Raw genomic sequence first — 13188 nt, forward strand, 5'->3', positions numbered from 1 at the left:
TGTACAAATGTGCTTTACACAATTGATGTATGTATGGATTGTGATAAGAGTTGTATGAGCCCCTAATAAACAGATTTAAAAAAAAGAATTTAAGATATTTTGGAAATTTCATGATTGCATGATAACTTTTTTATTTTTTAGGGATTATTACCAAAACCAAGGGAAACTCCATTCCTCATCTCCTTTTTCATTGCTCAAATTGTGACTACATGCTCTGGGATACTCTCTTATCCTTTTGACACAGTTAGAAGACGCATGATGATGCAGGTATTTTAGATTATTAGTTTTTAGCTAATTAAACTGTATAATATTTCTGATTGCTCAAAATTCAGAGAGATTTGGGCTCAAAGTGGTGCATCAATTGGTTTAACTTAGCTAAAATAAATTCATGATCTGTTAAGTCTAATATTCTTCCCTATTTAAAAAAAAATCAGACAGTAAAGTTGATTCCTTATCTACCATCCAAACAAAAAATGTCTTCCACTCCTATATTATTATTATACATTGTTGGTGAGTCAAGGCAAATGACAGGGATTGGATTTGTATATCTATTCTGTATGTTAAGTAAGTGTTAACTAAGTAGTAATAAAAGTCACAATACATTGATTTATGTGATTATTTGTTATAGTGTATTGTAATAAAATAGTTTGAACTCTAAGGATGAAAAGTTGTTTGTAATGACCTAAGTTCTAAGTATAAACTAAAAAAAAAATTCTGATACATTATATTTCTACTGCTATTACTTGCTACATTTATTCTCACAGAAAATATTTGAGTGCCTAACTTACATTAAACTGGTGGCACAGTTAGCCTTCTGTTAATAACAAAGGTTGGTGGCTCACACCACCCAGCAGTGTCACAGAAGCTTAGAAATCTGCTTTTATAATGATTACAAGCAAAAGAATCCTAATGAGCCGTTATTTCCACGTGTTGACACATAGGTTTTCAAGAGTTAGCATCAATTGGATGGCAATGAGCATGGTTTGATTTTCATGATGACACTGGAGTCCCTAAGTGGTCAAAACAGGTGCTGGGCTGCTAGACTGAAAGGGTGGAGATTTTAGTTCACTGAGAGATGCCTGTCTGACTGCTTCTGAAAAATCAGCCATGGAACCCATGAAGACCACAGTCACATAGGACACATGCACTGAATACCATGAGTCAGAATCTACTTGACAGCCACTGGTGTATTGTGACCTACATCAAAATAAGACACAAATTGCATGTAAATCCTAATATGAGTATTATAGGCATAGTGTGAATGGCTTAAATAATGACGTAGAGGAGGCATGCCCAAATGCCTACAGTGGTTATGTGTTATGTAGCCACCTGGTGAGAGTGGAAAGGCATTTTAAGCAGAGAAGGGAAAACATGCAAAATAGAGGATATTATCTATGACAGGAAAGAAAAAAAGGACCAAAGTGAATGTCAGAAAGGACTTTGTAACTTGTTCTGAACTGTAGAGTAGCTAAAGCAAATGGAAGAAACAGTGACGTAAAAGACCAGAGCAAAATAAAACATTATCATTAAATGTGCAAAGAATCAGAGTTAGAAAACCAAAAGAGAAGAACCTGTTCAGTATATCACAAGCTGAAAAAAAGGGAAGGGGAGAAAAGAAAGAATTCAAGCCTCAAATTGTAATATTGAAGGATTCTGTGGACCAAAAACATTGAACAATGCCAAAATCACCAACAGAAGATGGAAAGAATATACAGGCACTGGACTGAAATGAACTGATTGACATTCCTCTATTTCAAGAGACAACTATCTGGCCAACCAACTTGAAAAGATACGTATTTTGTGCCATTTCCAAAGAAGGAGGACTCAGCAGAATGGAAAGACTGTCAAATAATATCATTAAAATCACATGTAGAGTGACCATCCATTGCATGCATATTTCATATTTTATTTATTCATGTGTTCTAAAATACTTCTGTTGTTCCTGCCTTTTGAGTACTGTGTGTGAATAGTAGTGCAGTGACATTGGTGTGCACATACTAGGTTGAGCCCTTCCTTTCAGGTCTCTTGGATATATTCGAAAAAGTGGAATTGCTGGATTACATGGTAATTCTCTGGTTAACCTTTTGAGGACCTGCCAAACTGTTTCATACGGGCTGCACCACTCTTTTATTTTTTCTTTTGTTTAATTCTCATCCTCAATACACAGACTCCAGTTTCTCCAATCTTTGCCAGTACTTGTTTGTTTCTGTGTTTGATTGGGTTGACTAGAGAAACAGATCCAGAGACACTCATATATGTAAGAGAGAACTTTATGTCAAGAAGTAATTATGCATCAATAAAACATCCCAGCTCAATCCAGATAAGTCCATAATTCTGATATTTGCCCGTATGTCTGATACCAGTCTATAAATTCCTCCTCAGACTCACAATACATGCAATAATGCTGAATTCAGGAAGATCACAGGCCAGGGAGTGGAATGTCTTGGAGATCCAAGGACAGTGGAAGCATCTCAGCACTGGCATGACTCCAGGGCTCTGGCTGCCATCAGCATAGCTCCATGTGTCTTGTCAACAGGAATGTGAAGCAGAGAGAAAAAGTGTGTGCCGCCTCCAGGGAGGAAGATAGGAAGACTCCCAGAATCCTCATGAGAAAGCCACGCCCACAAGGAGGCGTTAGGCTGTGACCAGATCAACAGGCTTGATTCCATCACTACAACCTATTTAACAAGTTGACATGAAATTATGTAACTACCACAGTTTCCATTTTCTGATCATAGCCTTTGTAGTGGGTGTGAGGTGATACTGAGATTTTGATTGGCATTTCCCAAATGCAAATGACTATGCCTAGTAGTATAGTGGCTATACATTGGGCTACTAACCACAAGGTCAGCAGTTTGAGACCACCAGCAAGTCCAGAAAAGAAAGAAGCTTTCTTCTCCCCTAAAGAGAGTATGGCCTCAGAAACCCACATGGGCAGTTCTACCTTGGCCCATAGGGTTGTTGTAGGTCAGAATCAACAAAGGCAGTGAATTTGAGGAATATCCGTGTGGCGTGAGCTCTTATCTGTACCCGTGTACATGTTCCGGTTTAGACCAATGAAAGACAGGACTGGGGTCATGATAGTCCCGGGTGAGGAAGCCTCAAGGAATCAGAGGAATATTATGCATTTCATAGGTACTATACTGCTCGCTGGTTGACTCATCTCTTCCTTGTGACCCTTCTGTGAGGGGATATCCCATTGTCTACAGATGGGTTCTGGCTCTCTGCTCCGACCCACCTCATTCTCAGCACAATTTTTTTATTATTATTAAAAAAAATCCTACTGGAACTTGGATAATGAGTGCATTAATGTATAGAATACTTAGGGTAATAACAATATTCCAAACTGAATATAAAATGTTTTTCCACTTAGGACTTACATAATTTCTTTCAGCAGTGTTTCCGTTTTCTGTATACAAGTCTTTCACCTGAAGCAGTTTATTCCTGTGCATTTTATTCTTTCAGATATAAGTTGGATTTTTTTTTCTTGATTTTCTTTTCTGATTGTTCATTGCTGGGATATAGAAACATAGATGATTTCTTGTTCTCTGCAGTTTTGCTGATTTCGTTTATTAGCTCTACCAGATTTCTTATGACTTCTTTGGAATTGTCTTACGAGGGAGCTACAAAAAGTTTTTTGGAAACGTGGAACTTAATGATACTGTATTAGGTTCATGTCATCTTCAAATAGTGATGGTTTTACTTCCTCCTTTCTGATTTGTATACCATTCATTTTGTTTTACTGCCCAATTTCTCTGGCTAGAACTTCCAGTACAGTGTTCAACCGCAGTGAAAGAAAAGATTTCTTTTTGAGTAGATGATGACATTAGTTGGGAGTATGTCGTAAATGCCCTTTCTCTTGCCAAGGAGCTTCCCTTCTAGTCTTAGTTTGTAAGACTATTATAAAAGCTGGGTGCTTTTGTAATAAGGTTTTGGCAAATGACTTTTATGTCAAGATAATTTCAGGGTCTAGTTACACCTTTTTAAAAGTGATTTCTCAATTACAGTATAGTCAGAGATTAAATTAAAATATATATACATCAGGCCATTTCTTTAATATTTGTTATGCTAGTGTCTTAAGTTATCTAGAGAAGCAAAACCACTAAGGTACATATATGAGGGGGTACCTGCAAAAAAACAAACCTTTTGTTTTTTCCAAAGCTATGTATTTAATTTTTTTTTTTTTTTTTTACAAAACAACCTTATCACCTTCAAAGTACTCTCCATTACATTTAATATGTTTGTCAAATATGCGATTCCATTCTTGGAAACATTTTTCAAACTCATCTGTTTGGATGGCTGACAGCACCTCCCTCATTTTTTCTTCACCTCTTAAATTTAGTCAAATCGCTGCCCTTTCATGTCCCTCTGCATTCATGGAAACAAAAAGAAGATACATAGACTGAAGTCAGATGTGTAAGGTGTGTGGGGCAAGTGAAGCATGCTGGTTTTTTGCCAAAAACTGGTGCACTGAGATGGCTGCATGAGCAGGTGCATTATCATGGTAGCAAAACCAGTCCCCTGTCTGCCACAAATCAGGTCTTTTTTGTCTCATACTGTTTCCCAATCTTTTCAGAACCTCTAAATAGGAAGCTTCTGACCTTGTGGAACAAACTCTAATGCTATCCCGGTTACATCAAAAATCAAATGAGTTTCAATATATATAGGGGTATATATATATATATATATATATATATACACACACATATGTACATATATATACACACATATATATGTACATACAGTGAACCCTCGTTTATCGCAGTTAATCGGTTCTAGACTCTACCGTGATAAATGAAATTCCACGAAGTAGGAGTCCTTATTTGTAAATCAAATATTTTCGTAGTTAGAGCATAGAGGACATGAAAAAACACCCTTTAGTCATCATTACACTCGTATTACCCAATTTATTAAACGAAAAAGGGAAAATACAGTAAAACATTTTGGACGTTACAATTATCATTTATTATTTATTATATTATTTATGGCATCAAGCGTGTACAGTATGAGCCAATCAGTGGCAGTAATGACAGAGCATGCGCTGTTACGCAAAAACCGCGATAGAGTGAAGCCGCGGAAGTCGGAGTGCGAAGTGGCGAGGGTTCACTGTATATATATAGAGAGAGAGAGAAGAATGAAGTCATTTATCAAGCCATTGGTTCACACAATTGGAAAAGACAAAAAGATCTAAGAGTCTGTGGTTCAGATGTTAGGCTTCTCCTGACTTGCGTGACTACAGGATCTGATGACCACAAGGTCAGCAGGAAGATGACATGCTAGTGGTTGCATAGACAAATGTCAAGAAAAAAAGGCCAGTTGGCAAGCCACTGACAGCAACTAGAATTGGCAGACAATATGGCAGACCAAAGAACTGGAGGTCAGTGAGCCAGATGCAGGATCTAGAACTAGCAAAAAACAAGCGAGCGTTTTCACAATATCACCTTACATTGGAAGCAGGCCATACCTTAAAGAAACTTTCAATTGATTGGATTAGGACTGCGATATGAATAAGGATGTAACACCCCACTGTAAACTTCTTATAAGTGATTGCACATAACAGATCCCATTATGAAGTTGATTACATTGTGTTAGGTCACATTGTGTTAGGAGATTACTAGGTCTTAACAGCCAAACCATTGAGAATCTTAGCCCAGTCAAGTTGACACCTACCACACCTATAATGTAGACAGTTTTTAAATGTCCCTTAAAATCATGAGCAGTCTCCCATTGGGTGCAACATTCAATATATGCCCATTAACTCAATGCACTCAATACATAATAATCTTGTCTACATTTAGTTGTGAATGAAAACCATATAAAATCAAACGTAACAGCAAATTGTCTTTCTTTTTATAGAGTGGTGAGTCTGAACGGCAATATAGAGGAACGTTGGATTGCTTCATGAAGATATACAAATTTGAGGGGATCAGAGCATTTTTTCGTGGCGCTTTCTCCAATATCCTTCGTGGTACAGGGGGTGCTTTGGTGCTGGTATTATATGATAAAATTAAAGACTTCCTTAATATTGATATTGGAGGTAGTTCACAATGAGATTAAATAGAGAGATTTAGCTTTTTGAACAAATTGCAAATTACATAGCTGCCATTTGTATACATTTTGAGAGAGTATGTTATTTGCTGTCAGTGTTTTCTTAAAGTGCTAATTCTGTAATAAAGTATAGGCTCTTTTCAAGGACTTAAATACTTGTATACAACGAAGAGTAGACATACTTGTATACAACGAAGTGTAGACTTCCTTCCCCTCAAACTCACATTCACTTTAATGAGACATGTATAAGCATTGTATGTTATTTCAATTTGTTTAAAATAATTTTCTTACTTTTGTGATAAAAAATTAAAGTATCTGATGCTCAGATATAAAAAATTAAAATTTCTCTATTCTTTTCATATATCTGTTTTCTCATCTTTTCAAATCATATGGCATGCTTAATATTTCTTAAAAGTGTATCAGGAGATGTCATCATTTAGATCTGTGGGCATAAATAGTGTTCTATAACATCTCTGCTAAGAAAGCAAAGGTATTACCATATATAGTTTTTATAGTAACAATAGCTTTTTACATATGCAGATATTAAATCTGATCATTAAAACAATTGTTAATGACTTTCATTATACTTATTTTAAGCCTATAGTTGGAAATTAAAAGATATAAAGTAGCTTATATGTGATACTTAACCTTTAAAATAATTCCCTTTAAAATTATTCTGTATTAATAATAAAGGAAGTTGCATCTGTTATAAATAAATCCCAAAAGCCCAATCCACATCATTAAAGTAAACACTACTTTGAGGAGGCGCCCCCACCCCCACCCCCGGCCGGCCGTTGTATTTTAAATACCTTCCTGAGAGCTTGATCTTCCAGCACTTTTATCAGTTTTCCACTGTTTTTCATAAGATTTACAGTGACTGATCTCTCAAAAGTGAATCACCTATTCTCCTCCCTATTCTGTTAATTTGGAAGCTGTACTAAACCCATTCACTGTGAATGACCTTGCTGGTATTTGAAATACTGGTGGCCTAGCTTTCAGTAGCACAGTAGCAAGCCACTACAGTAAGACAAACTGATAGATGAGTCGTGGATTGAATTAAGATCGTCTAAATAAGGGCAATTAAAATGATCAAATAGTAGAAAGAATTTCCCATATTAAGATAGAAGAAAATGAAAGCGATTCCTGTTATAGCTATACAATTTACCTGCAACTATGGATCTATCCAACCCTATAAAACCTATTATGTTTAAAAAGTGATAAATACAATGGTTCATAATAACAAGCAAACACTACTTTGTGATGTGCTTAAGAACATTATTCTTGAATTATGTTAACGATGTTTTAGTATGTGTGTTTAACGTTTTTGTTCATAGAATAGTACATTATATACTAAATAATAAGATAGACATTTGAATGATTGAAGTTGGAAATAAACTGGACCTAATGGCTCCAACTTTGTTACAAACTCAACTTAAAGACAGACATAGGACTGGAACCTTGTGATATGGGAACTGCCAGGATAAAAGCTATTGTGTTTACAGAGGCATAAGTGGAGGATAAAATCCTGTATATGGCAAACATAGAAAAAGACAAATAGGAATTTAGTCTTTAAGTCTGTAGACTAAAGCCTATTTTTTTAAGATGGGAGGATGTTTAACTGGAACAAAGAAAATAAAATGTTATGCCTGACACAGTGGGTTGTACAAGCCCCCAATAAAATGATTTTTTTTAAAGAAAAAGAGATCTATCACATATAGGCTTGTACTGTCTAACACTGTTAGACACATGTAGCTACTTAATACTAAATTTGAAATAATTGAAATTAAATAACAGTAAAAATTCAAAAGAAAAGAAAATGTTACTTAACTGCCCTGAAGTGAACAAAACAATATATATTACATTGAACTGTTGTTAACATCAAAGTGACTGACTTAAAAGGAACAAAATGATGAGATTTCATGGGGAAATAATTTTTAATGGTTAAGATAAATATTGGAAAAATGGATAGCTGAAGTATACTTCAGATTCCACGGTGATGCAGAGATTAAGCACTGAGTGATTCTGAAAGGTCAGCAGTTCAGTTTCAACAGCCGATCTATGGGAGAAAGCGCCTGGCAGTCTGCTCCCTAGAAAACAGCATGCGTAGTTCTACATTGTCAGTTACATAATGAACCTACTTGTTCCAGGAATTTATATCCCAGCAAACTTTGGCCATTTTGCCCTAATCTAGAGAAAATGTTAATTTAATTCCCTGTACCAAAATAGCATGGGTGGCCATATCTGACCTCCTCTGGCTTCCATATTACCATGATAGCAGAGGTCAGACATGCCTTCACCCTCTTAGCCTTTTAGCACCAACCATTCCTTCTCCCACAGCACTACTTCTGTGCTGGGTTTAATAATTCATTGCAATGGCCACACAGAACTGAAGGACAATACTTAGAATTAGGGGGTTTATTAGAGGAACTAACAGGATCAGTGCAAGTCAGGTCAGTAAAGAGTAAGATACAGTACTGATCCACAGTAGTTCCTCTCAGCCAAGTCTCTCTCTGGTCCTTAGCCTCTTAGCCATGTGATCCCTTGGCCTTTGCCTCGCAGAACCAGGAAGCCTGCCTCTGGTTCTGTCTCACAGCCCCATATTCTAAGGGCAGATGAGAAAGTACGCCATTGTGTCAGCACTGATCCTCTGGATCTTGGTGCCAAAGTCACTATGCCACAGCCTCTGGGCTTGCTTGGCTTCTGTCTTTGCCCCTTCAGACAGATCTGAAACTACTCTTCCAGTGGTCCTGGGATTTTGCTTTATGTCCAAGATGGTTCTTTTACACAGAGGAAAGGCTTTGATGGAGATGTGGTTGTCTTAACTGATCATACCCGCAAGGAAGCAATGGGTTATGACTTGGTTCACACCCTCTATTGAGGTCAGAACTTAATCCCACTTTTATCCTGACCATTATATAGCAGGGAACGCTTTCCAAAATGGGACTATAGCCATAAGCAAAGAATCCAGAATTATGCCATATAAGGAATTAAGGCTATTAAAAGCCATATTAATTGACTACATCTCACCCAGCCCTAAAATTTTCTCCCCAAATAATGTCTAAAATCTTATCAAAGCTTCATTCTTTTAATTAAAAGTTGTATCTTGTAGAAGCACACCAGCCTATGTGATCATGAGGTATTGAAGGGATCAGGTAGCAGACATCAAAAAACAAAAAGTAATCGTTGTGTGCTCACCTTCCCCATACAAATGCTGAAAACAAATGTATGCATAAGCAAGTGTAGTGAAGAATGCTGATGGTGCCTGACTATCGAGAGATACCGCATCTGGGGTCTTAAAGGCTTGAAGGTAAACAAGCAGCCATCTAGCCCAGAAGCAACAAAGCCCACGTGGAAGAAGCACAATTCCCTGTGTGATCACGGAGTGTCGAAGGGATCAGGTATCAAGTATCAAAGAACAAAAAATCATATCATTGTGAATGAGAGGAAGTGCGGGGTGGGGACTCAAGGCTCATCTGTAGGCAACTGGACATCCCTTAGCAGAGGGGTAGCGGGGTGGGGACTCAAGGCTCATCTGTAGGCAACTGGACATCCCTTAGCAGAGGGGTAGCGGGGAGGAGACGAGTCACTCAGGATGCAGTGTAGCATCAAGGAAACACACAGCTTTCCTCTAGTTCTTAAATGCTTTCTCCCCCACCACTATCCTGATCCCAATTCTAACTTAAAAATCTGGCTGGACCATAGGATGTACACTGGCACAGATAGGAACTGGAAACAGGGAATCCAGACAGATGGATCCCTCAGGACCTGTGGTGAGAGTGGCGATAACAGGAGGGTGGAGGGAAGGTGGGGTAGAAAGGGGGAATTGATTACAAGGATCTACATATAACCTCCTTCCTGGGGGATGGACAACAGTAAAGAGGGTGAAGGGAGACGTCGGGCAGTGTAAGATATAATAATTTATGAATTATTCAGGAGGAAGGGGGGAAAATGAGCTGATACCAAGGGCTCAAGCAGCAAGCAAATGTTTTGAGAATGATGATGGCAACAAATGTGCTTACACATGAATGGATGGATTGTGATAAGAGTTGTACGAGCCCCCAATAATATGATTTTTTTAAAATAAAAAATCCATCAGCATACAAAAAAAGACGTATCTTCTAAAAGAAAGATAACTTTTAAGGTACTAATCAAGTATACTTAATGAAACTACACTTACTTTGATGAGTTTCCCCTTGGTTCTTCAAAGAAAGTTTTGATAGTGAAACAGATAAGACATGAAAATGTCACACACTCATCTAGCAGGGTACTCAGACACCAGGAACCTCTAAAGAAGGTGTCAACTATTTCATTTTACTTGTATCCATAATACTCATAGAAGCAGTGGTCAGAAAGCCAAACAATGGTATTGCTTTGGGCAAACCTACTACAAAAGACTTGTTTGTGTAAAGTGTTGTTATATGTTATTAATCTGTACATGTCAACAATCCATGTTTTAGTCTAAAAAGCTACCCTATACCTGATTATAGTTTTCTAAGCATCTGAAATTCTATACCATTAACTAAATTAACAGTACTATTAATAGAATTATCATTTGCCCCATGGAAATGATGTATAATATTCCCAATAAAATAATTATCTCTTAAGTGGACCAGGGGCGTATATAAAATATATGAATGAATTTTGAGCTTTCCCTTAACCATTAACCCTAACCTAAGAAAAATTAGTTCTTATGATATGGCCTAACTCAATACTTGTCAATCACTGAAGATATGGGTGCTATAAGAAAGTGTGGTAGAGAAACCAGATGGTGCCTGGCTATCAAAAAGTAGTGTCTGGGGTTTTAGAGGCTTGTCTTACACAGCAGCCATCTAAGATGACAGCTACAGCTACACAGCAGAAGCACACAGTCTCTTATGAACCAAGGACTGTAAATAAAATCCAATCCTGGAGGAGAGGACAGTATTAGAGATTAAATTCTGAGCACCTGGTTGGCAGAAGGCTCTGGATGACAGTGAAACCCCAAAATGCTCTGGCAATATCCCCACATAGATTAATCTTCTGGAGCATCACCCCTCACCATTCACCAGTGATGTGAATAGCTTTGCTATCAGACAAACGTCATTGGAAAGCAGAGTAAGGCTGATGTAGAAAATTTAACACTTTATCATATCCGTGACATTTTGACCCATTTTTAATTTGTTCATTTTTATGTTCTGCTTTCTTTTGTATTGAAGTCTCTGTGTTTTATTTTGTAAATGTTGTTGATGGGTGGGGTGGGGAGTGTATGTTTTTCTTTATATGAAATCCAGAATAGGAAAATTTGTAGAGATAGTAACTGGATTAATAACTTCTTAAGATTATGGCAGGGGAAGTTGAAGGGAAATGGGGAGCTAATGAGTACGAGAATGAAGTAGAGGTTCTAAAGTTGATTGTGGTTAAGACTGTACAACTTTTTAATATGTTTAAACCATTGCAATGTATGATACATGAATTGTATATCAATATAAGGGCTAAAAACTCATGAACATGTAAAGATGTCACTTTACACTAAGGCGCTCCTGACACCAAGGTATTTTCAGTTGTCCCAGATGCCTGCAAAAGATAAACAAGAAAGATGGAAGGATTAATGCATTTGAATTGTAGTATTGGTGAACTATACTGAGTACCATAGACCCAGAAGAATAAACAAACCACGCTAGGAAGTACAGCCAAAAACTCCTTAGAAGCAAGGTGTTGGAACTCCCTCTCTACTTTGGGCAGGTTATACCGAGGGACCAGCTTTGGTCAAGTAGAGGGCCGTATTTCAGATACAAAGAGATAGGCCCTCAGCAAGAAGGGTTGACACAGTCATGGCCACCATCAATTCAAACGCAACAATTTTGAGGAAGGTGCAGGACTGGTCAGGGTTGCTAGGAATCCGAACCTAGTCAACAGCACCCAACTACTATTAGTCCTATAGTTAGAACTTAGGGACCCTCCAACTAACGTGTATAGAACTTCCTTTGTAATAAGCATTGTGCTAGGTAAGTAAGAAATTATGCCTTCATTCCCTTTCGTATCCTCCGGGGACCAGTTCTGTGTTCTTTTCCCACTTTACATATGCGCCCCAGATACTATCCTGTAATGGTAACACTCTGATTTTTCTCTAGCACAGATCAGAATCCTGTAAGATTTCAGATACATATTCCTGACTTGACCATTATACCTCTTTCTCTGTATATACCGGACTTATGTAATTTACTGTTTTTAAAACCTAACTCATTGTCTCACATCATAAGCTTCATATTTTATATTTTGTTTAATAGTACATTCCCTTTCTCCATAGTTACCTACATTAGAAACCTTGAACTCACTTGTGATGTCCTTCTCTCTCAGTTCATAACAAATAAAAAGAGACTCTTGTCATTTCACTGAGATAAGTGCAGGTGTTTGTCATACAAAATGATTGGGAGGGAAGCAGTCCAAGTTAGGGTACCTGCTTCCCAGATGCCAGTTCCCAGCGAACTGGTCTTTTTTGTTCCAATCTTAGCCACAGGTCCTTAGCAGTTTTTGAACAACTTTAGCAATCTAGTGAAGACCTTGAATCCCATTTTGTATAATAAAAAATTAATGCATAAAATCAAATACAAAAGAAAATATATATGTGAAACATACTTAGAAATATACTAGAAACTTAGGTTTAAGGGACAGATTGGTTTTTTGTGTTTCTTTTCCTTTAATCATTTTATTGGGGGCTCGTACAACTCATCACAATCTATATATACATCCATTGTGACAAGCACATTTGTACATCTCTTGCCATCATCATTCTCAAAACATTTGCTTTCTACTTGAGCCTTTGGTATCAGCTCCTCATTTTTCCCCTCCCCATTCCCCCTCCCTCATGAACCCTTGATAATTTTTTTTAATCATCTTATTGGGGGCTCGTACAATTCCTATCACAACCATACATACATCCATTGTGTCAAGCACATACGTACATTTGTTGCCCTCATCCTCAAAACATTTGCCTTCTACTTTAGCCCTTAATATCAGCTGCTCATTTTCCCCTTCCTCCCCACTACCCCTTCATGAACCCTTCATAATTCATAAATTATTATTCTTTGGTCATAAGTTACACTGTCCGGCGTCTCCCCCCACCCTCTTCTCTGCTGTCCATCCCCCAGGGAGGAGGCTATA

The 13188-nt window shown here is 37.5% G+C and overlaps 1 protein-coding gene across 1 annotated transcript in view; it reads left to right on the forward strand.

Moving 5' to 3' along the window:
• The window catches only part of SLC25A31 (solute carrier family 25 member 31), a 45727-nt gene extending 39427 nt beyond the window's left edge, over positions 1 to 6300 (forward strand). The window contains exons 5-6 of the mRNA XM_004711859.2: positions 142 to 267; positions 5857 to 6300. Of these exons, the coding sequence (XP_004711916.1) occupies positions 142 to 267; positions 5857 to 6051 (321 nt within the window). The 3' untranslated portion in view covers positions 6052 to 6300. The remainder of the gene's footprint in view (positions 1 to 141; positions 268 to 5856) is intronic.
• Positions 6301 to 13188: the final 6888 nt, after the last annotated feature.

This window comes from Echinops telfairi, unplaced genomic scaffold, assembly GCF_000313985.2.
Source record: "Echinops telfairi isolate 266 unplaced genomic scaffold, ASM31398v2 ScPeMD7_14;HRSCAF=57, whole genome shotgun sequence".
Lineage (NCBI taxonomy): Eukaryota > Metazoa > Chordata > Mammalia > Afrosoricida > Tenrecidae > Echinops > Echinops telfairi.